This window comes from Pinus tabuliformis, chromosome 8 (genome assembly GCF_031772625.1).
Source record: "Pinus tabuliformis cultivar Carrire ecotype Pingquan chromosome 8, CPIR1, whole genome shotgun sequence".
NCBI lineage: Eukaryota > Viridiplantae > Streptophyta > Pinopsida > Pinales > Pinaceae > Pinus > Pinus tabuliformis.
Window position 1 is genome coordinate 1,584,470,763 of NC_142294.1, and position 24,175 is coordinate 1,584,494,937.

At 38.9% G+C, this 24,175-nt stretch overlaps 1 protein-coding gene across 1 annotated transcript in view; it reads left to right on the forward strand.

The window, feature by feature from the left end:
* The first annotated feature begins 466 nt into the window (after window positions 1-466).
* LOC149242110 (putative aldo-keto reductase 1) overlaps window positions 467-24,175 on the forward strand; it is a 294,759-nt gene continuing 271,050 nt past the window's right edge. Inside the window, exon 1 of the mRNA XM_089374180.1 lies at window positions 467-896. Coding sequence (XP_089230306.1) covers window positions 852-896 — 45 coding nt within the window. The 5' untranslated portion in view covers window positions 467-851. The remainder of the gene's footprint in view (window positions 897-24,175) is intronic.

Consider the following 24,175-nt stretch of genomic DNA (forward strand, 5'->3'; position numbering starts at 1 on the left):
ATATGCATAATTATCTCCTAAAATATCTTTTAAGTAATCATTATTTTAAAAAAATTAATGATTACTTAAAAGATATTTTAGGAGATAATTATGCATATAGTTAAACTAAATATAACTTTTATAAATAACTATTATTATATCAGGAAACTAATTATCATAATATTTTTTAATAAATCTCTTAAATTATCCCTATAACTTCTCGTGCCTCTCTTATTCTTAAATGAAAATTTATAATTGATTTATCCCATCAGAAACCATGATATAAATTATACATTCTCCGTAAATTACAAATAAGAGTTGTTTTTTTTTTTTCTTCAAAATCATAAAGCTTCTGCTGTGTATAGTTATTATTTTTGATTTAAAACCCCATTTTACCATTGTTGTCGATACCTGTTTAATGGAATCCGTGAATTGTTTTTTAAATCCACCACTTCACTTCACTTCACATCGCAGAGAACCCACATTCCATGGGTTATCAAAATTGAAAACTTTCAACCCACGTGGGAGATGGGAGATAGAGTTCATGGACCATGGGTTCACTGTGGACCACGTGTTTTGACAATTTCAACCGGTAAACGTTGGGTGTTTGGTAATGGTATATTCGTCTGTGATGGTGGTCAATTCATGACTAAAGCGTTATAGACTTTGGATATTGCAGAGCAAAAACAGTCAGATTCCGGTTACCAGAAAAATATTTCCGGAGCGAAATTGTCGCTCGGCTGACAGCTCCATTCTATATAGCATACGCTATACTCTTTGAATATCAAGGAAGTTTGGAAGCACTGCAAGGGTATCTACGACTGTACGAGTTCATATATTTCTTCAGGCAGAATCGACCCAAGCTTTTAGAAATGGCGTCCATCCCACGCATTAAACTCGGTACCCAAGGATTCGAGGTGGGTGTAATTCACTGCTTCTGTTTTCTTATGTCATGTTTCTTTGTTTAGCAGCTGATAATAAGATTGTCATTTTCATTCGAGCTCTATCAGCGAAAAACTTATCTGCCATGCCATCGAAACCACAAGGACAGATAATAATCACAGTAATCATCTGCTGCTTAATTGTTTATTCATGAGATTCTCGTCCGTAGAAGTGTAGGCAAAATTTAACGGAATTTTTAAAAGAAGGGCCTTGAGGGCTATAGGCAATCAACGCTGAAGAGCTAATCAGCGGATTATTATTTACTAATCATGGCATAGAGTGTGTTATGCTATGCAAATATATCCGTTGGATATTTATATGAAGGTTAAAGTATCGTATTTGTCAATAGAGATGTTTATATCAAGCGTTCTCTACCAGGTCACAATTTTGTTGGAAAGTCATTTTTCATCGGAATTGGTGATTTTTTTTGGTTTAAATATGACTATAGGAGTGTTTGAATGATGGAAATAGAGTCAGCATTTTAAAAAAAACTTTTGGAAACCCAAAATCCTGAAGCTTGACGGCTGTAACCCAGATTTCCCAAAATTTCTGCCAAATTTTGCCAAATCCATTCTGGAAAAGACTACTATTTTATATCAAACTTATATAAATGTTAAAGTATCTTATTAATATCTACTTGGTCCAATTTTGTTAAGGCATATTTGATGTTTGGTTAAAGCATATTTGATGTTATTTGATGAGGGAGGGAACCTAACTTTGAGACGTTAAACACCTTTCCTTAAACACAAGGGCTCTACATATGCCAAGGTTTGAATTTGGGCTGTTTGCATGCCAGTGCCTTGTTCCAACCACTAAACTACAAACATGATGGAAGGTGGAGGTGCTCATCATGAAGGACATGTAGCTCACTGGTAGAGCAGCCAATTGACCAGTTGGGTGGCTGCTGGGTTTTATTAAAGAATTAAAGCTACTTTAAAGAAATAATTGGAACTAAAAGAACTTAGACTTTTGTTTACAGAAACGTCACCAAGAAACCCGTCCCCTTTTTTTGTGTCCATAATTGATTTAACATGTAGTTATGTTTGTACCAGTTTTTCATGTGAAACCACACAGGAATTTAATTGCTACTAACTGGTATCTTCATCCATGTATCAATCATGATAGATGCATCCATCATAGCCCTAAGGGCTAGCATGATTGATAGGCTTGCTTGTGTAAAAGTTCATGGAGATCTTGGGGTCAAATCCCATCGAGTCCCTTGGGGTTACCAATCAATATTTCGGCTAGCGGTTACTGCTGTTCTTCATTTAGAAAGCTAGGGAAAAGGAGGGAAATTCATGAGGGGCTGGCATGGCACCGACATCCCTACTTGGAATGCTTAATTCACGGGTACCTGAGAAACTGTATTTCTTTGGACAGAAAAAGATATTTGCATCCACCAGAGGCCTAGTATGATGGCAAACCCATGTCAAACACCGAGTTCTAGGCACTTCAACCAAGATACTACATTAGTAGAATACCAAGCAATTTTATATGCATACATGTATTTGGAGAGGGTGGGTTCTTGTTTTTTTACTCCCGAAATCTCTCTAGCTCTATTTGTAGATTGTGTAAAAGTTCATGGAGGATCAAATCCATTGAGTCCCTTGGGGTTACCAATGAGTATTTTGGTTGGCAGTATGACCACCGTCCTTCCACAAAACTAGGGAAGAGGGGGGAAATCCATGGGGGTTAAACCCCCTCCAAACACCACACCACCCACTTAGTCGCCAACATTGCCTTGAGAAGTGACATTAATCAAGCTAAGACCACTCTTTTCCTTGATCATAGTGCAAACATCCCAAGGGACAAAAGGAAAACCATGCTCATTGCCATACTTCAACCATAATTATACCCTTAAGAGCTGCTCAAGCCATCAAAAGTAAGTCTTCTTAGATTTTATGCTTCTGTGATTCATGATATAATGTTCAGATTTTCCAGAGAAATCACATAGAGAACAAAGGATCGATGCGTTTCAAACCTAGATCTAGGTATCGACAAGACACATAATACACATGCAAGGCGTGTATGATGCATAGTTATATCAATATATTTACATCAGAAAAAAATAAACGGTTGAAGAGTGTATACAACAATATTTACATTATCTTCCTTAATGCTACAAGAGCATAAATGAATCCCAAATAAGCACCTAGCTCTAAAAATTTGGCATCCTTGACAAGTAAAATCCCTTTTGGTAAAAGCTGCATACATAGCTCCTCTCTCCACATATGCCAAAAGACAAAGGAGGAGCTAACCTCATTCACAAAAACATATGCGTGCCAAAGTTTCCAAAGGAAAACTGGAGCCGATATTCATAAATTGTACATGTTATTTTAAAATCTAGCACCTTAGTGCAAAGCCTCACTAAGAAATCTAGATTGAGAGCAACAAACGAGAGAGTTACCCCTCATTTTTGTGATAGGATATAATCCCTACAAGGGAGGCTTCCCCATTAAATCTTAGGGATTAAGTAACTCAAATGGTCCTAGGCTAAATATCCCCTAAGGGTTTTACTTGAAGATTCACCCAAGGACAAGTATGCAATGATTATGGGTGATTTAAGGTGTAATTCCAAGTGAGTGAGTTCAAAGGATCCCATGACTAAATATAAAAGGCTCAATGTGACCTAAAGAGGCTCAAATAGGTTCCTTGTTGGCTTTCCTCCTTAGGTCTACTGCTTCTATTCTGTCTGTAAATCCATATATTGTATTCAGCCCTTGGGTCCTCCATTGGCAACATTATGATCAATGGACATCAATGGGAAACATCACATATCACAAGAATTTGCCATCACAAACGCTGCCATATTGACATCAATGACAACCTTGATTAACAATCTCCCCCTTTGTCATTGACGGCAATATTCTGCTTCTCTTTCAACATTCTCTCCCCCTTTGACATCAATAGCAAACGGAGTGCCCAAGTACTCCCCCTGTCAAGCTGCTTCTCGTCTTCATGAATAGTAGATCTTCATGGGTATGTTACTCCGCCTATCATGGTGCTCTTCTTTTTGCTCAAGATAGAAAGATTGCTACCTTATCATCAACTAGCACATTATCCCCTCTTCATGTCTCAAAACTACTTCATCATGGCTTCAACAATGCTTAAAGATACTCCACTTTAATGCTTCCAAACAGACTCCAAATAGCCACACACCAAATGTCCAAGTCCAAGTTTTTATGCTTCTACACCATACTCTGTTGTCTCCACAGTCAGAATTAAGAGGCCTTCATAGTCCGAATCAAGTGAAAATGCCACTGAAATTGTCTTTCTCGCTATCTTTCTTCAAATCAGAGTTCCTCTGAATCTTTGTGCTTCTCCTTAAGTCACTGCTATCCAATATTTCAACATCTTTGTATTCGAATGAAATGGTGATAGGTTGTGCCTCACTGTTGCTATTTTTCTAAGTGACTAGCATCAACCTGAGCTATATTTGACTGCACAACATTCTCCTTTCTATAGTCCTTTTGATGAGCCATTTTTCCTTGTGTTCTAGTAAAAGTTTATGCAAGTTATCTCCACTAGCAGATTTGAATATCCAATTTGTGACTATCTTTTAAATTCTTTCTACTGACTGACAAATTTTTGCAATGCTTCAATTATGTTAAATGTTGCCAACTTCTCTTGCTTGTGTAGTGAACAAAACATTCAAGCTCCATTTCTAGATGTATCTATTTGTTTGAAGGTTGCATCTATTTGTGTCCACAATTTACCTGTTCTCACATCATATCCCTGAGTCGAGACATTCAACTTCTGTAATAACAACAACATAGTTATTTGCCTTATTAGCATTAGATGGCCTTCTCTGCTGCTCCAATTTCTGCTTAGTGATCAAGTGAAAAAAAATCTTCAACAACAGTCCATTGGATAGTTAAGAGATCATGTTCTTTCAAAGGAGTGTTCCTGAGAAATGATCCATCAAAGAATGATTGTCAATATAGCTCATCAAGGATTACATAAGGCCCATTCACAGATGGCTTCTACAAGAATGTTTAATCATCATAAGCTCCCCCTAACTATATGCATGATCTTCCTTTTGGCAGAGTCTCCCCATCAAATGCTTAGATTGTCGAAGATCAGGTCAACAACATGTGTTGTTGGTTGGAGAGTTCAAGAGACTTTCGGATCCAATTTGCTTCTTTCTCCATACTTGTGTAACTTTCTTCTCTGGCATGGTTCTAGTTTGTGTAGGAGCCCAAGTCAAGTTACAATCACGTGCCATATGACCAATGTTATGACACTTGAAGCATTCTATGTTGTTCATGAATAAGAATTCATGATTTCTTGCAAAATTGCTTCTCGGAGATTGTCGGGGACCATAATATTTATCTTTGTGATATGCCCTACAATCTTTTTCCATGTGTCCAAAGTTTGTACAAGCATAACAATAACCAAGAAATAAACTTTGGTACCTGGGAGATGGAGACTTCCTAGATGTACTTCTGAAGTCTTTCTACCTTGAGATCCTTTGATGATAACCATTGCTTCTTGCATCCTTGACACCATCTGCATTTCTTCTTGGAACGAGACTTCCTTCATTGTTGCCTTGACTCTTATCCTTGCCTTTGCTGGAACTGGGAGCATCAACATTTCTTTCTGGCTTCCTCACATCCTTGTTGTTTGAAGCATTATCATTCTTGCTTGAGGATTCACCTTCATAGCGAAGACTTGATTCATCGAATGGAGATCTTTGATGGCTGAGCATGCCATCCAAGGTTTGAGAGCTCTTCAAGATTTTGTCCATTCTTTCAACCTTTTTCCTGGGAGACAATCTCTTCTTCCAATCTTTCACAATCATTATTCTTCTTAGCAAGTTGTTTCTCAATTTCTTCCTTGATACAAGTTGCTTCATTTGCTTTTGTTTTAAGGGAGATGATATCTGATTTCATTCTGAAAATTTCTTCATTTTCCTTAGCTAGACTTCTCTCCATTTCTTCCATGATCCTTGTAGCTTTACATGTTTTGGCCTTGAGAAGGTTGATGTCAAATTTTAGTTTGAAGATTTCTTCATCCTTTGCTTTTAGTTGACATATCATGGTGTTTCTTTCCTTTTCTGCTTCATCAACCTGTCCTTCTATGATTGCCAATGCTTCCATTGTCTTCTCAGCTCCTTGTACTAGCTTTCTTGCTTCTTCTAGTTGAGATTTAAGAGAGGAGACCTCTTCCTTGTATTGACCAATCTCTACTTCAAGTTTGTTCAAGCTTTTGTGCCTTTGTTCAAGGTGGCTTGACAAGGTATCTTCCCGTTTCTTTGCCTTATCCAATTGATTTGTCATGGATATGACTTCTTCATGATGCTTTCTTTTGTTTTGATGAAATTCCTCCTTAAGCTTGGCAAGCTCTTCATTCCTTTCTTGTACTTGAAGCTTGACAAGGTCAACTTCCTTCCTTGTTTGGTCTTGGTCACTAGCTAGTGCTTTCTTCTTAAGTTCCTCGTTTTCCTTTTTCAAACTGATAATCTCTTCCATGGCAACTCTAAGTTTAGTGAGGAGATCTTCTTCAAAATCTTTTTTGTTCTTTTCATCTTCTAGGTCTTCTTTAGCCTTGATGTTATCACTCTTATCTTCACCTTCCTTGATGGGTTTTGGATTTCCTTCTTGTTTTCCATGATTTTCTTGACTAGAGATCATTGTCAACTCCCCTTTTGAGTGAAGATCATGAAGTTTGTCCCATACACCCTTTGCTAACAAACGCTTTTTTAAATTTCCCTTTATAGAATCTGGTAGCCCATTCAAGATTGCCTTCATCGCTTTTGCATTGTACTCCTTGGATTCTCCATCCATCATGCTATTAGCAATCACCAATTTCCAGACTTCAATGCCTTGAGTCTTTAAGAAATTCCTCATTCTTGCTTCCCATATATCAAAGTTTCCATTGAACAATGGAGCCTGCACAAATTGATTGATTTTAACTTTGGTGGTTGAGGGAGACACCTTTAGGAGGATTGGAGACTTTCTTCCTTGGCTTCACCATTTGTGTTCTAATTGATCAACCTTCAAGCTGTTAGGCTTTGTGTGAAGGTAGCTCTGATACCAATTGTTGGAAATACTGATAAAGGGGGGGTGAATCAGTATTCCTTTTCAAATGTTATTTTTCTAAGTAAAATTATTCTATTGAAATAAGCAAAATAATAATATAGCGAGGCTCCGGCCTCTGCGGTGCGTAACAGCATTAAGTCATGATTGTCAAAAAAAGAAACTCGACTGCCCTTCGACGGGAAACTAGTCCGAGTGAGATTACAGCAAAAAGTCTACACAGGGTTATTCCTTTTCAATTGTTACTTTTACCAGTGAAATCAATTATATTTAGAACACAAAATGAGTAATAGGAATAAATGCTTTTATTAATATAATCTTTATAATGAATCAAGTACAATATATAGGGCTCTAACCCTTGATGAAGACATCGATCTTCAATCCCCCAGGCTCCAACCTATTGCCAAGTACCAACTTGGTCTTTTGTGAGGCTCCAACCTCTAGGGCACCAACCCTATCTTCTCAAGGCACCGATCTCGCGTTTAGAGGCTCCAACCCCTAGGGCTCCAACCCTTCTTTGGTACAGGCTCCGACCTGGTTTCTTGAGCACACTGATCCTCTAGGGCTCGAACCCTATCCTTTCAAGGCACCTACCTTGTTTGTTCGAGGCTCCAACCTTCCGAGCACCAACCCTCTGGGCTCCAACCCACTGCTATACTTTGTCTAGATATGTTTTATAGTAATTCTCGGCTCCCAAAATCTTCTTCACTGAGTTCTGTCAATCTACAGCTTTACTGTAGTCTCCATGCTACTTCATCAATGACAACTTGTCTTCATATGAAGGAGTCTTTACTGTTCTTCATATTTACCCAACTACTTTCTCTAAGGTCACTTCATGATGACTGATGCATCATGGTTTCCAAGATTAACTCCAAGGACAGCTAGGGCTTATCAACAATGTGTCTTCAATACACTGCACCAAGCCTCAAAGTCTGCACAAAACAATTCTCTATTTCCAACCCTCTGTTCTTACTATTGCGGTAACTGCTTCAGGAGTAACTGCTGCTTTAGGTTGCGCGTACAAAAACAACCCTGTCAATGCAGTCTTTTAACAGGTTGCAAGCTATGCTTCTACAGATTCATTACAGGTCTGAGCCTTTCAATAAATAACCCAGTCAACAGAATGCTTGACCTTCGGCTTCCGCTGCACCTTTGGCTTTCTTCTTCATCTGTAGGACCTTCGGCTTCCTTCTTCGCTCACTCGATCTTCAGCTTCCTTTTTTTTCGCTCACTCAACCTTCAACTTCCGCTGTTCTGCTTAAGTTCACGAGATGTGAACTGTTTCTATTTCTCTATAATAGATCCCTGAGATCAATACCCTTCTCGAGGTGAAGCGTTTAACATATATATATATATATACACACACACATATGAATCTCATCAATATCCAAAATACATGTTCATTGGAGGAGAGGCTGACTTGTGTATGGAGTCACACATTACAATTATATCATAAACCTATTTATTTACGAACATTCATATTATAAAAGATGTCTGGCGGTCCCACATGCCACATCACTGCTTAAATCGCAATCGTAACTTCATATAATTCCCGCAATCGCAACTTTGGAGGTCTGCACATCTTATTGTAATCGGCGGTTCGTTGGGTCCACAACTTTATCACAATCAGCAGTCCGTCAGGTCCACAGTAATATCACAATTGGCGTTTTGAATGTGTCAAGCCTTTATTGAAACTTGCGACGCAGTGGATGCGATATTTTAATAAATCGTTTAATAAATCCGTCGGGTCCACATATTATATCACAATCATAGTTTTTGTGAGGCATTTCTTTAAGACTTGGGGTACATAACTTCTGATGCGAAGGTTCCAGTATGGCGGATGTGATATAACAATAGAGCATATTGTGATGGAACCATTGGGTCCGTAATACATATCGCATCGGGGGTTTTGAGCGGTGGCATATAATAGAACCGTCGATAAAGCCGCTGATATAATTTCTCAGATGCGGTTTTATTACATGCGTTATTACATGGTTTTATTTCTTCGATGCGGTTTATTACTTCCTTCGATATGGCTCTTACTCTTGGGTTCTTGCTCCTATGACTTCTCTTCACTCTTCCGCTCTTCTGATAGCTCTTCTTCTGATGATGTGTTCCTCTTTGCTCCTCCGATATCGTTGTTGCTGCTGTGGCTTATCTTCCTGTGACCTTCGATAACTCTTCTTTGATGACTTCCGATGAATTGCTTCTCTCGCTCCTGTGGTTTTACTCCTATAAACTGCTTCCGATGAACTCTTCCGATAGCTCTCTCGATATTTCTTCTTTGACTGCTCCTGTTCTTGAATTCCAATGTCTTTCTAATGGCTTCCCTGATGGATTTCCTCCTTGGGTCTACTGCTTCTATTCTGTCTGTAAATCCATATATTGTATTCAGTCCTTGGGTCCTACATGGGCAACACTATGATCAATGGGCATCAATGGGCAACATCACGTATCACAAGAATTTTCCATCACAAACACTGCCATATTGACATCAATGACAACCTTGATTAACACTCATATTATCATCATGGGTTATCACAAGGGAAGGTGAACCACTCACCCTGTACATAACGTACCTATAGGAGAAGGTGAACCACTCACCCTATGGTCGCACATAGCTCCACGAAGTACCCCAGTCTCTAAGAGCTCCCAGAGCTCAATGTCCAACTCAAGTGTGACCCTCCTGGGAGGGTCCTTCCATGGCTTCCAACCTCTCTCTAAAGGCAATGAACTTGACGATACCAAGAGGCTCCGTGAGGATGTCAACAACCTATTCATCCGTCCTGATGTGCTGGAGCCTTATTGCTCCCCGTTGTACCATATCCCAGATAAAGTGGTGCCTGATATCAATATTCTTGTGCCGTCATGGAACACGAGACTCTTTGAAAGGCGAATCCTCTAGTTATCGCAATAGATAACGGTTGTATCCAACACATGCTCAAATAGCTCACTGAAGATCTTCCTCAACCAAATAGCTTCACAACAGGCCACACTAGTTGCAATATATTTGGCCTCGATGGTGCTTTGCTTCCTGCTCATCCGAGAAATTGAAATAGATCCCAAAGAGAAGCAACTTCATGACATGCTCTTTCTATCCACCACACTACCAGCCCAATGAGCATAAGAATATCCATGTAGCTGCAAATTCCCGACAATGTATTTTAGTCCATAGTTGATAGTGCCATGGAGATATCTTAAGATATTCTTAGCAGCAACCCAATGTATGTGATGAGTCTCAACCATAAATTGACTCAAAGTATTTATAGCGAAGCATATGTTCAGTCGGGTGTTTACCAAGAACATCAGGCCCCCCACAAGTTGTTTATATCCTGAAGGATTTGCCAATTCGGGCCCAACAACACTTCCACATAGCTTCTTGAAGTTGAGTTCCATCAGAGGAGACACAGACTTGCATTCTATCATTCCACATCTCTCTAGCAGCTTCACAATGTCTTTTCCTTGAGAAAGGAAAATCTCGCTTGGCTTTTGCCAGACCTCCAGGCCTAGGAAGTAATGCATCAGTCTGTTATGAAACCCGCTCACAAAAAGATAGAAAAGATAGATCAACGCCTTATAATTCAGCCTCTTCGAGGGGGCAACCTCCTTTACATTACACAAATGAACAATTCTTGGATTATACAAATGACAAAACCTCCTTTCTATATATAGGAGTCTAAGGGGTCACAATATAACCAAGCCGACCTAACAATAATCATATAAAGGCACAAAAATAACAATAGAGGGATTCTATGGGGCATAGTAATAAAAATATGGGGACAATAGGGGCACAACAATATTAATAAGGGATACAACTACAATAGTAATGGGAGAATCACTAATATTATAGGGACCCAACATGCCCTTCTCCTTCAAAAAAGTGTTGTCCTCAACGCTTGAGTAGTTCTGGATGCTTCTGTATAAAATTCTCATCCTCCCATGTGGAATCTTCAGCAGATAAGTTCTTCCACTTGATGAGATACTCCGAAATTGATCGATTTCGTAGCGCTGTCGAGTTCTTGTTTCTATAACTGCTTCTGGTTCCAATATAATTTTTCCTTCCTCGTCAAGTTCTGGCAATATTTTTTGAACTGGGAGCTTGTCACCTATAACCTTCTTTAAACATGAAACATGGAAAACTGGGTGTACTCTAGAAACTGCAGGAAGGTCCAATTTGTATGCCATAGTACCAATCTTTTGCAACACCTTGTACGAACCATAATACTTTGGTGATAATTTATTATCCTTCTTAGCTTGCTTGAGGGACATTTGTTTATATGGTTGTAGCCGTAGGAATACCCAGTCACCTACATCAAAACTTCTTTCGTTGCGATGTTGATCTGCCTGTTGTTTCATTCTATTCTGCGCCAACATGAGATTATCCTTTAAGAGTTGGAGAACTTCTTGTTGATGCTTGATGTGATGTTCCACTGCTTGAACCTTAGAATTTTCTCTTAAATATGATGTGTGTGATGGATGGTGGTTGATTTCCATAAAGTGCCATAAATGGGGTCATTTTTGCTGCAGTATGGAAGGAAGTGTTATACCACCATTCAACCAGAGGCAACCATTTGACCCATTCTGTCTGTTTATCAGATACAAAGCAACGAAGATATCCTTCCAAACGTTTGTTTACTATCTTAGTTTGCCCATCAGATTGAGGATGATAAGATGAGCTATGAGCTAACTGAGTACCAAGACAAGAAAATAATTTTGTCCAAAAATTTCCATTGAAAATGGGATCTCTGTCACTTACAATAATCTTTGGGTTTCCATGTAGCTTTTGAATTGTTTCCATAAATGCAGTAGCAACTGTACTGACTTTAAATGGATGTGATAATGAACAAAAATGTGCATACTTGGTAAGTCTGTCAACTACCACCATGATGACACTCTTTCCTTCAGACTTGTGTAAACCTGTGATAAAATCCATTGAAACCTCCTCCCAACATTGGCTTGGAATGGATAAAGGTTGTAGTTGATTTAGGGTCTTAATTGTTTCAACTTTATTTTGTTGGCAAACCAAACATTCCGCCACAAAATTTTGAATATCCGATTTAAGGCCAACCCAAAAAAATTCCTTCTTAACCCTGTGGTAAGTTTTTAAAAATCCTGAGTGCCCTCCTAAGGGAGAAGTGTGTAATTCCATAAGAATCTTTTGTTTGAGTTGGGAATTCTTATAGAGGTATAAGCGATCTTTGTACCATAACGAATCATTTTTCCAACTAAATGTATCAGATGTACTGGAATCTTGTTGTAACTTTAGAATAAGTGCCCACACTTCTTCGTCATTCTTCCATTACTTCCTTGCTTTGTTTATCCAATCTGGTTGGATAATAAAAATGGCGCACAACAATGCTTCCACATCCTCATCCTTTCTTGAGAGTGCATCTGCCACAACATTTTGCTTCCCTGTTTTGTAGATGATTTCAAAGTCATAACCTAACATCTTTGTGACCCATTTTTGTTTCTCTTCAGAGGATAATCTTTGTTCTAAAAAGTATTTAAGGCTATCATGATCCGTTTTTACCTTGAAATGTCTTCCCATTAGGTAGTGTCGCCATTTCTTAAGTGCATGTAGTATTGCCAACATTTCCTTTTCATAAATAGCTTTGTGTAAATACCTTCCCTTGATTGGATGACTTTCGAAAGCAATGGGTCTTTCATCTTGCATTAAAACAACACCAATTCCATTTCCTGAAGCATCACATTCCACAATAAAGGTTTTTGTGAAGTCCGGTGTAGCTAAGACCAGTGCTTGGCACATTTCCTTTTTAAGATGTTCGAAGGCCTTTGTTGCTTCTGGAGTCCATGAAAATGCATCTTTCTCCAATACTGTTGTTAGAGGTGCTGCTATTCTCCCATAATTCTTAACAAACTTGCGATAATACCCCGTCAACTCGAGAAATCCTCGCAGATGCTTTATGGATGTGGGGATTTTCCATTCCTTAATGGCTTTAATTTTGCTAGGGTCTACCTTAACACCTTCATGAGATACAATATGACCCAGATATTCCACCTCTTGTACTCCAAAGAAACATTTGGAGCTTTTTGCATGTAATTGTTTCTCCTCCAATAGTTGTAGCACCCTGTCAACATGTTCAACATGATCCTTCCAAGACTTGTTGTAGATTAGTATATCATCAAAAAATACTAACACAAATTTTTTAAGGAAGGGTTTGAAAATGAAATTCATCAAACCTTGAAATGTAGAAGGTGCATTGGTAAGGCCAAATTGATCCATGCAATTCATCCAATAATTCATCAATGACAGGAATGGGAAATTTATCTTTAATAGTGAGCTTGTTAAGCTCCCTATAATCCGGACACATGTGCCATGATCCATCCTTCTTGTGCACCAATACTACTGGAGTAGAGAAAGAACTTTGACTAGGCTGAATTATACCAGCCTCTGGCATTTCTGCAACCATACGTTCAATTTCACTCTTTTGGGCATAAGGATATCTGTACGGCCTGCTGTTTGGAGGAACATTTCCTGGAATCAAATGAATAGCATGATCTTGATCACGAATAAATGGGAGACCTTTGGGATTCTCAAATACCTTGGAATGATTGTCTAAGACTTTTTGGAGATCTAGAGAAATAGGTGATTTCGATGTGGAAACATCTAGTGAAAATAAGTGTGCAATCACACCTCGTTGTTCCTTTTTTAGAAGCTTTGTCATACCGTTAGAGCTTATTATCTTTCCCGGTTTCCCTGCAATACCCCTTAATTCAACTTCCTTTCCATTCGCAGAAAATTTCATGAAAAGTTCTTGAAAATTAAAAGCTATTGTACCCAAGGATTGTAGCCATTGGATTCCTAGTACAACATCAACACCTCCCATTGGACTGGAAAGCATTGGGCTATTCAATACATATTCTCCCATGGATAGCTTGACTTTATGGCACTTTCCAGAGCAATTTATGGTTCCTCCACTTGCAACCATTACTTAACACTCTGGTGCTGGATATAGGAAGCAATTCAATTCTTTAGCTATCTTACAATGAATAAAATTGTGGGTACTTCTTGAATCAATCAACACTATTACCTTTTTCTTCTTGATATGTCCTTCTATCTTGATAGTTTGAGGAGTGGTAATTCCAGCTAATTCATTACAAGATATGGTCGGATTCATTTCTTCTTTTTCTAGGGTTTGTTTTTGGAGTATATCCTCTTCTTTTGACATTTCTTGTTCTTTTTCTTCCTCCTCTTCAACCTATGTAGAATAATTTATTCTCGGCACACTTATGACCTTTAGTGTATTTTCTATCACAACTGTAACAAAGCCCTTTTGCTCTTTTTTCTTCCAATTGTTGTGGTGTCAACTTTATAGGTTGTGGAAGGCTAGGGGCAACAACACTTCCATCTTTATAGTTGTGAGTGGTAGGCTTCTTGGTTGCCATAATTTTTCTTTCCATTTTTCTTGCTAATCTGAATGCCTTCTCCAATGAATCAGGTTCCCAAAGGAAAACCTTATGTTGGATATTATCCTTTAAAGTCCCTATGAACACATCAATCCTATGCTCCTCTGGAATATCTTTTACCCTTATGTTCAATTTTTGGAAGTCCTCAATGTGCTCCATCATTGAACTCTTTTGCTTGAGACTTATCAATTGGCTAAAAAAGATGTTGCTTTTTGTATCCTCATAATGTGCTATCAATTCTTCCGTAAAAATTTCCCAAGTGACAATTTGTTTATGAGAGTAAGGCCATCGATACCATTCATCTTAGCTTCCATCTTAGCGTCCATGCTATTCATCTTAGCTTCCATGCCATTCATCTTAGCTTCCACGTCATTCATCTTGGCTTCATTTACCTTTAGTGAGAGTGAAATTTGTTGTACTTGGTATTGTAATTTCGATATATCATGTTGCTTTTTAGTTGCAGATGTTGCAGCTGCAACAACAACAAATGAGAGGAAGTTGCAGTGCAGATGTAGTGTTGGTAGCAGTACGACAGTGTCAGCAGTGGCACAGATGCAACGTATATTAGATGTGCAGTAGTTGGTGGGTAGCAGCAGTCAAACATCAGCAGCGTGACAGGAGATGATGCAGAGACAGGGTGTTGTGGTAGGGAGCACAGCACTAGAACACATTCGTCGCTAAGAGGGAGTGTTAGCTTTTGTAGCATCAGATATGTTCTAGCCACGAAATTTGGTGGAGAGGCTAGAATACATGAGATCTCCCAAACACAGAAATCATTTCAGGAAATTCCACCTAGAAATGAATTAATTAGATTATTAACCAGTTTTTAAATATTTCCTAAGTCTAAACTTAGGGAATATGATTGATTAATTAGTATTAATTAATTCAGTGCGAGAATCATCTCGAAACTCACAAAGAGCAATCCCTGATCTTAGCCATCAATTATGTTTTAATCTTGGTCGTTGGTGCTTCAACATAGGATTATAAGAGGAGGTCGATGTGGTGATGGAGAAGACACTTGAGCAGTTCGATTTCTTGGCATATCGATTTCTAGAGTAGCAGCAGTTAGTTGTCGGGAGAGCTAGAGATCGAAGTGTGTGAGGGGCATAGACAGTAAGGTTGGAGGAAGTATTCCAGATCTAGCGAGTGTATTTGTAGAGTGTTCTTCTTTCTGTAGCTTCTTACGAAATTGCAATCTGATGCTCAAAACAAAAGTTATGACGATTTTCCCAAGGTCACTTGTTTGTAATGTAATTCAAGAGTCTGTAAAATACCAACTTCCTCAGATCATATCTCCGCAAATATAGCGTGAAAAGCTCTGAAATTAGGACCTGAGGTTCAGCGTGATTTCGTCTCAAATGGGTTTTTTTTGCTTCTGAAACGTCGCAGAAAAAAGTTATAGCGAAAATGCCACGATGACCTATTTAGAGCAACGAAACCCTAGAATCCAAAGCTCTGATAGCAAATGTTATGAAACCCGCTCACAAAAAGATAGAAAAGATAGATCAGCGCCTTAGAATTCAGCCTCTTCGAGGGAGCAACCTCCTTTACATTACACAAATGAACAATTCTTGGATGATACAAATTACAAAACCTCCTTTCTATATATAGGAGTCTAAGGGGTCACAATATAACCAAGCCGACCAAACAATAATAATATAAAGGCACAAAAATAACAATAGAGGGATTCTATGGGGCACAGTAATAAAAATATGGGAACAATAGGGGCACAACAATATTACTAAGGAATACAGCTACAATAGTAATGGGGGAATCACTAGTATTATAGGGACCCAAGACAGTCCTAGGTCCTTCATCTCGAATTCGGAAGTCAACCCTCTGTTGCATTGATAAATGAGAGGGTCAACCAAAATGAGTGGCATGTCCTTTTCAACCTTGAAGTATAGGTTTGGATCAACATAGCTCTTTGTAAATCCCAACTTAATAAGATAGCTATCAATTCTCTCATACCAAGCCCTAGGGGCTTGCTTCAACCCATAAAGGGCTTTCTTCAACCGACAAACATGTGTCTTGTGAAAATTCTAGTACCGAAATCCTATTGCAACATCTGGAATTATTTCTCCTAATTGTTGATTAATTTAACAATTTCTCTGCTACGACAAATATCAAAATAAACACACTGTAACCTTCACGAAAAAACATTTTGCTGAAAAATAAAACGCTGGAAGCTGAGAAATGCTATCACACACACATAAAATTAACACAGTTATTTTTGGACAAAAGTCCTCGGAAAAACCCAATGCAGGAAAGTAGGTGCAGGAGTTGAGGGTTTTATTATTATGCAGCAGTGAGAAATTCCGAGTATAACTAGATGCCGAAATCTGGCAATCATACAGAGAAAAATACTAGCATAAATCTAGTGAGGAATTTCCTTACCCCGCAGGAAAACCTCGACACAACTTGCCTTCAGAAACTCGGCCCTCTGACCCTCTGCGTCAGCCTATGCACTGCTTTGCATAGTATACTTGACGTCAAGCCTCTAATTGGTCTTTGATGAAGTCATTTTGTCCTCTGCTGGATGGAAAAATAGTTCTTTGGCACTCTAGGACTCCTTACTGACATTTGGAACTGAAGACGTCTTTCCCTTTCAACAAATTGAACTTCCCTCTAGAAGCTACTGCGCAACCCCTGCGTCAGCTTCTTTGTGGCTCTTTTGCCTCTCTACAAATACACGCACTAGATCTGGTATACTTCCTCCAACCTTACTGTCTATGCCCCTCACACACTTCGATCTTTAGCTCTCCCGACAACTAATTGCTGCTACTCTGGAAATCGATATGCCAAGAAATCAAACTGCTCAAGTGTCTTCTCCAACACCACATCGACCTCCTCTTATAATCCTATGTTGAAGCACCAACGACCAAGATTAAAACATAATCGATGGCTAGGATCAGGGATCGCTCTTTGTGAGTTTCTAGATGATTCTCACATTGAATTAATTAATACTAATTAATCAATCATATTCCCTAAGTTTAGACTTAGGAAATATTTAAAAACTGGTTAATAATCTAATTAAGTCATTTCTAGGTGGAATTTCCAGAAACGATTTCTGTGTTTTGGAGATCTCATGTATTCTAGCCTCTCCACCAAATTTCGTGGCTAGAACACATCTGATGCTATGAAAGCTAATACTCCCTCTTAGCGAGGAATGTGTTCTAGTGCTGCGCTCCCTACCACAACACCTTGTCTCTGCATCATCTCCTGTCACGTTGTTGATGTTTGGCTGCTACTGCCCACCAACCACTGCACATCTGATATACACTGCATCTGTGTCGTTGCTGACACTGCCGTACTGCTGCCAACACTCATCTGCATTGCAACTCCCTCTCATTTGTTGTTGTTGCAGATGCAACATTTGCAACTGAAAAGCATCCAAAATACTGAATCAAACGTGTTTAGTATGATGCATCTGTCTCTCGAGTCTCTGATTGATACTAGCATCTGCACGTCATTGAAGGATCTGTGTTGCTGCTGACTCTGCACTGTGCCAACTGCACTGCTGCCAACTTTTCACTGTGCTCCTCAGTATTTCACTGCTACTAGTCTGCAACTGTCACTCTAGTACTAACTGCATCAAATGCCACTGGTCCATCCTGCTACTGTATACTGTGGGTCCCCATAGCTAGGTAATGATCCATGAGGTGGACTCCTCAAGGATCCTGCCCATCTGTAGCTTTCTAGGGCTATAGTACCAAATCATCTGACCTCACCCTTGGAGGTATATTGACGAACATAGCGAAGTCTTCCTCCAATCTGGAGGAAAGCTTATCAATCTCTGTTGAAGCTGCCTGTTGGTCTTGCTTCTCCTCCTTAACCTTCTTCTTGAGAGGAAACTGGGTACAGTAGTGACCAAGCTCACCACACCTAAAGTACTTGACCTTTGACAAGTCTTTATTCTTCTTTCTCTACTCCCCCTGCCCCTCATTGGTACCCTTTGATGTGAGGGACACATTCTCCTCCTCCACCATCTTTGATCAGTTGCTGTTGCCGCTGATGGATCTCTTTAACAAAGCTCATCTCAACTCCTGCTGCAAATCAACCCACATTCTATCCCAGTCTGGTGGCCTATCTTTGCCCAATATGCTTTGGACAAAAAACTGCCAATCCTATGAGACACTATTGAGTGCCAATCGCACTAGCTCCGTGGATTGAAGCACTGGCCCACCAGCTGACAACTGGTCTCAGACCTCTTGAATTTTGGTAAGGTAGGGCTCTATACCTTCCCCCTTTCTACATTCGGATGAGTCTTAATTTCTCCTCTAGGTAAATCTTTCGTTGCTCGGAAGCACCTTGGTATAACGTGGAGAGAGCATCCCACATTTGTTTGGCAGTATCTTTGCCAGCTATAGGTGAGACAATATGATCCCATAATCCATCTAGGATCAACCGCTTCACCCATGCCATTTTCTTCTTATATTCTTTCTGCTGATCTGCATCTTGAGGAACCGCTACTACAACATCAATATAGGCTTTAAGGCCATATTCATCTAGAAGGAAGGACATCCTAGCCTTCCAGATGACATTGTTGGAAGCTCCATCCAACCTATCCTGACCTCTAAGCCCTGTAGTGGCCATCTCTGAAAATGTCGAAAACTCCCTCTTTCCCTGTGCTCGGCTGCTACTCTGCTACTTGCACTTCTTTCTGGAATGCATGATCTTGCAAGCTGCTACTGCTAATCTGCAATTGGAAATTCGAACTTCTGAGATTCGATGTTCCCTGAGGAAAATTTTCCCTCTGTGTGCTTTTTTCTCGTCTACCCCGACGTTGGATTTGCTTCAACGTACTGTTGCAAAACCCCTGCGTCCAACTAGACATCTGCCCAACGAAAGCACTGAGCTGCTCCCTCTACCTTTGAAATCACTCCATCTGGAAGGTTCAAATTTTTTTGCCCCTCACTCAGAAAAAACGAACCTCCTCAAGCAACATGGCCTCCTGGCAAAAATACTGTGCTGCCCTTGGGAATTGCGGTCTACTGCCCTTGTTGAGCAACAAAATTCCTTTCCTTCGTTTCTGAGCTCTCCAGCGGATTAAATGCGCTCTGATACCATGTGCAAATTCTAGTACCAAAATCCTATTGCAGCAACTGGTATTATTTCTCCTAATTATTAATTAATTTAACAATTTATCTGCTACGACAAATATCAAAATAAACACATTACAACCTTCACAAATAAAAATTCTACAGTAAAATAAAACGCTGGAAGCTGAGAAATGCTAGCACACACACATAAAATTAACACAATTATCTTTGGACAAAAGTCCTCGGAAAAACCCAATGCGGGAAAACGGTGCAACAACTGAGGGTTTTATTATTATGCAACAGTGAGAAATTATGAGTACTACTAGATGCCAAAATATGGCAATCCTACAGAGAAAAATACTGGCAAAAATCTAGTGAGGAATTTCCTCACTCCATAGGGAAACCTCGACACAACTTTCCTTAAGAAACTTGGCCCTCTAACTCTCCGCATTAGCCTCTGGTTGCTCTGCGCAGTCTACTTGACGTCACGCCTTTGACTGGTCTTTGATGAAGTTGTTCTACCCTCTGCTGGCTGGAAAAATGCTTCTTCGACACTCAGGGACTCCTTCTCGACCTCTGGAACTGAAGATGTCTTTCCCTGTCAGTGAATTGAACTTGCCTCTAGAAGCTATTGCGCAACCTCTGTGTCAGCTTCTCTGTGGCTCTTTTGCCTCTTTGCAAATGCACTCACTAGATCTGGAATACTTCCTCCAACCTCACTATCTCTACCCCTCACACATTGCTTCGATCTCTAGCTCTCCCGACAACTGACTGTTGCTACTCTAGAAATCGATTTGCTAAGAAATCGAACTGCTCAAGTTTCTTGTCCATCACCACATCGACCTCCTCTTATAATCCTCTGTTGGAGCACCAACGACCAAGATTAAAACATAATCGATGGCTAGGATCATCTCTGGGTCGATCCGTGTGAATTTCTAGATGATTCTCCCCTTGACTTTATTAATATTGATTAATTAACCATATTCCCTAAGTTTATACTTGCAAATATCTAAAAACTAGCCAATAATCTAATTAAGTCATATTTAGGAAAAATGTCCAGAAATGATTTCTGGGTTTTAGAGATCTCATGTATTCTAGCCTTCACCAAATTTCGTGGCTAGAACACATCCGATGCTACAAAAACTAACATGTACTTCTATCTTGAACTTCAGAGCCCTGAGGTTGTTCCAAGTAGACTTCCTTCTTAAGTGAGCCATGCAAGAAAGCAGTCTTGATGTTGATTTGATGTAGGCTCCATCCTTGATTTGCAGCGAGAGCAATTATAGATTGGATAGTGGTGCATTGAGAAATCGGTGCAAATATTTCGGCATAGTCCACTCCTTCCTTTTGAGAGAAGCCACAAGCTATGAACTTGGCCTAATATTTTTCAACACTCCCATCAGCTCCATGTTAAATTTTGTAAAGCCATTTTGAGGTGACCACGGACTTGTCCTTAGGTCTAGGCATAATGTCCCAAACATCATTCTTTATGGTCGATTCATATTCCTCATTCCTTGCATCTTCCCATACTTGGTGCATTACGGTTTCTTCGAACGTGCAAGGTTTAGCTTGAACAATAGTACTCACGGCAGCCAAGTATCCTTGATACCTGTTTGGCTTCTTACTTTTGTGAAATGTCCCTCTTGGAGCAATTTGTCTTTCAGCATCTTCGAGAGTATCTTTGAGCCATAGTGGTCTTTTCCTTGAGGTAGAGGGATCACTAGGAGGTGGATCAATAGGATCCATCGGTCCATCAACATCAAGCATAGGCTCATCCATCATAGGTTCGTCTTGTTTTTCGGTAGCATCATCATCGTGCTTCCTTGAGATGGGGAGCTCTATGGCTTTCCCGAGGGCATTGTCTTCGTCAAAGGTAACATCTCAGCTTACTTCAACATCTTTTTGACTAGGTACATAGATTCTATATGCCTTTGAATTTTCAATGTAGTCGACGAATATGCCTTTTTTCCCAAAAGCTTCTAACTTATTTCTTCTCTTTAAGCACATGAAAGTATACCAAACAACCAAAGATTCTAAAGTGAGAAACATAAAGTTTCTTACTAGTGAAGACTTCCTTGGGTGTCTTGAAATCCAAACCTTGATGCGGGCTCCTATTTTGAACATATACGACAGTGTTGACAACTTCTCCCCACAAGAATTTTGGTAGACCTTGATCATAGATCATGGCATGGGTGGCTTCCATGATTGTTCAATTCTTCTTTTCAGCAACGCCATTCTGCTCAAGAGTGTATGGAACAATTGTCTCCCTCTTAATGCCAACCTCTTTGCAAAAGTCATTGAATTCATTTGATTCATATTCGATTCCATTGTCGATCCTCAACGTCTTAATCTTCTTCCCTGCTTGATTTTCTACCAATGTTTTGAAAGAACATAACCATTTGAACACTTCATCCTTCCTCTTCAAGAAATAGATCCATGTTTTGCGTGAGAAGTCATCCACAGAAATTGCATAATATATATGTCCTCCCAATGAGGTTACGGGCAGGGCACCAGATAGGTAAGAATGGACCAATTGAAGAATCTCAGTTGTCTTGCTTTCACTAGAAGGGAATGGTCTCTTTGTATGTTACCCCAGGTGAGGCTTTGTAATGTAAGTGGGCGAATCCACGGTGCCATAATTCACATTAAAGAGAAGTAGCACTCGCCCAAGCTCCCAAAGGACTTCCACCAACTTGATAAATATCATCAACCCTAAATCCAAGAGTAAATACATCTTTAGGGTTTCTATGCCAAACACACACCTTTCCATCAATGAATGCTACCTTGAAGCCTTTATCTTCCATCGCACAAATAAACACCAAGTTCTTCTTCAAATTGGGCATATACAATACTTCTTGTAGATGTATGGTTTGACCTTGATTCAAGTGAAGAATGACAGTTCCTATCCCTTTCACGAGGTAGGTGGCGTTATCTCCAAGTGTTATGAACATAAATTATGTAAAAATAGATCAAAATAGATATTAAATAATAATCATAATAATATAAATATAATAATAAATAATAAGTAAATTAACTAATGGTTAATTAATAATGAAAAGGCATGTCTTAGAGACATGCCTGTTCGTGAAAGGGTACCTACTTGGCTATATATACAAGACCTTCATTCTCAATTGTATCATCCTACATCAATTCTTTATATAAGATTCAATTTACACTTACTATGCTACGATGGATGTATTTGTCTACGAAGTATTAAAAATACTGCCGCTGCGTATATGACTTTTGGTCATTACATTGGTATCAGAGCTACGATTGATATGGCCTTTGGCCATCAACCTATCGTCAACCTTGTTGTCGTCGTGATTTAAGCATTTTACACTAGTTTTGGAGATTCTCAATTCCACATCATTCAAGGCTTTGGTCTTTAAACAAAAAAAATAAAGAAAAAAAGAAGATAGTCAAAGAAAAGAAAGTACTTATAAAGATTAAAAAAAAATTAAAGAAAAAAATCATATAAAAATATATTATTAAAAAAAAGAAGATATATATAGTCTGGTGTAAAATTTGAAGGAGAACATTCATATATATAAAAACATTATTGATAAAAAGCGCATGATAAAGTTAAGAGGGAATGTTTCCAAATACATTTAAAACCATACGTAAGCGAAGGAAGAGTAGACAATATTATTTTGATTCTTCATTAAGTAGTTTACAAGACCGTGGTTTTAGCAACCCATTGTAATTGCCCATGGTATTTTCAAGGTAAAAGATAAAACAAAAGGAATACAAAACTCTTTATGTGAATGATAAGTTTTATTTTTTACGTAGAGAGCATTAACCGAGTCCAGTGTTGCGGGGGAGCGCCCCCCCCCCCCTCGCTCCCGCTCCCGATCCGCGCTCCCAAAATCGCTCCCGATTTCGGGAGCGCGCTCCCTAAAAAAAAATTCGCTCCCTGCCTTTTCGGGAGCGTTTTGCCTTTTTTGCATTTTTTTTTTGTAGTAATGTTCGAAATGCAATTTTTTTTGAAAGAAACAAATAGTTTTTGAGTGGGGCAACTTAATGATCAAGTCTAGGCCCTAGTATTGATATGCTATTCATGGTAATGTTAAATTCTTAAAGTAAAAGTGACATTTTCTTTAATTTTCATTTTCATCCTTTTACTTAAATTTTTAACATTACCATGAAATGACTCAGGATGTTTGAGAGTGGTTTCGTCCTCATTGGATTTCATATGGAGAAAGTAGAATTTTAGATTTCATTCAAAATCCAGCAGACTTATCAGTTTTTCAGGATTTCAGGATTGGGGGATTGCAATGTTTCCATTGAATTTTGTCATGTATTAGGGTATGGAACTCATATTTAATCAAGAGTACCAATCCCTCTATGTACCTTGATGTTAGTGACATTGGTTGTCGAACTCCTCTATCATGACCCTTCTAAAAATGTACGCATCACTCAAACAAAATCTTGACTTGACATGCTATGCTTTTTCTATCTTATGTTAATGCTTAGAGGGTGATATTAATGACAAAGATCCCTATACAGATACAAAGGTAATGACAAAGATACCTCTGGATATTAATGCTTGGAGGGTGATATTAATGACAAAGATCCTGATTTTGCAACAAGACTAAAAAATTAGACATTTCTCGTGGTGGGAAGAGGCCCAAGCATAAGAAATAGATAATAGATTTACTTCTCTTCTCTAGTTTCTAATAGCTTTTATAACTATTGACTCTTTCATATTTATTATGATATTTTTTTAAACAATATATGACAATTTAA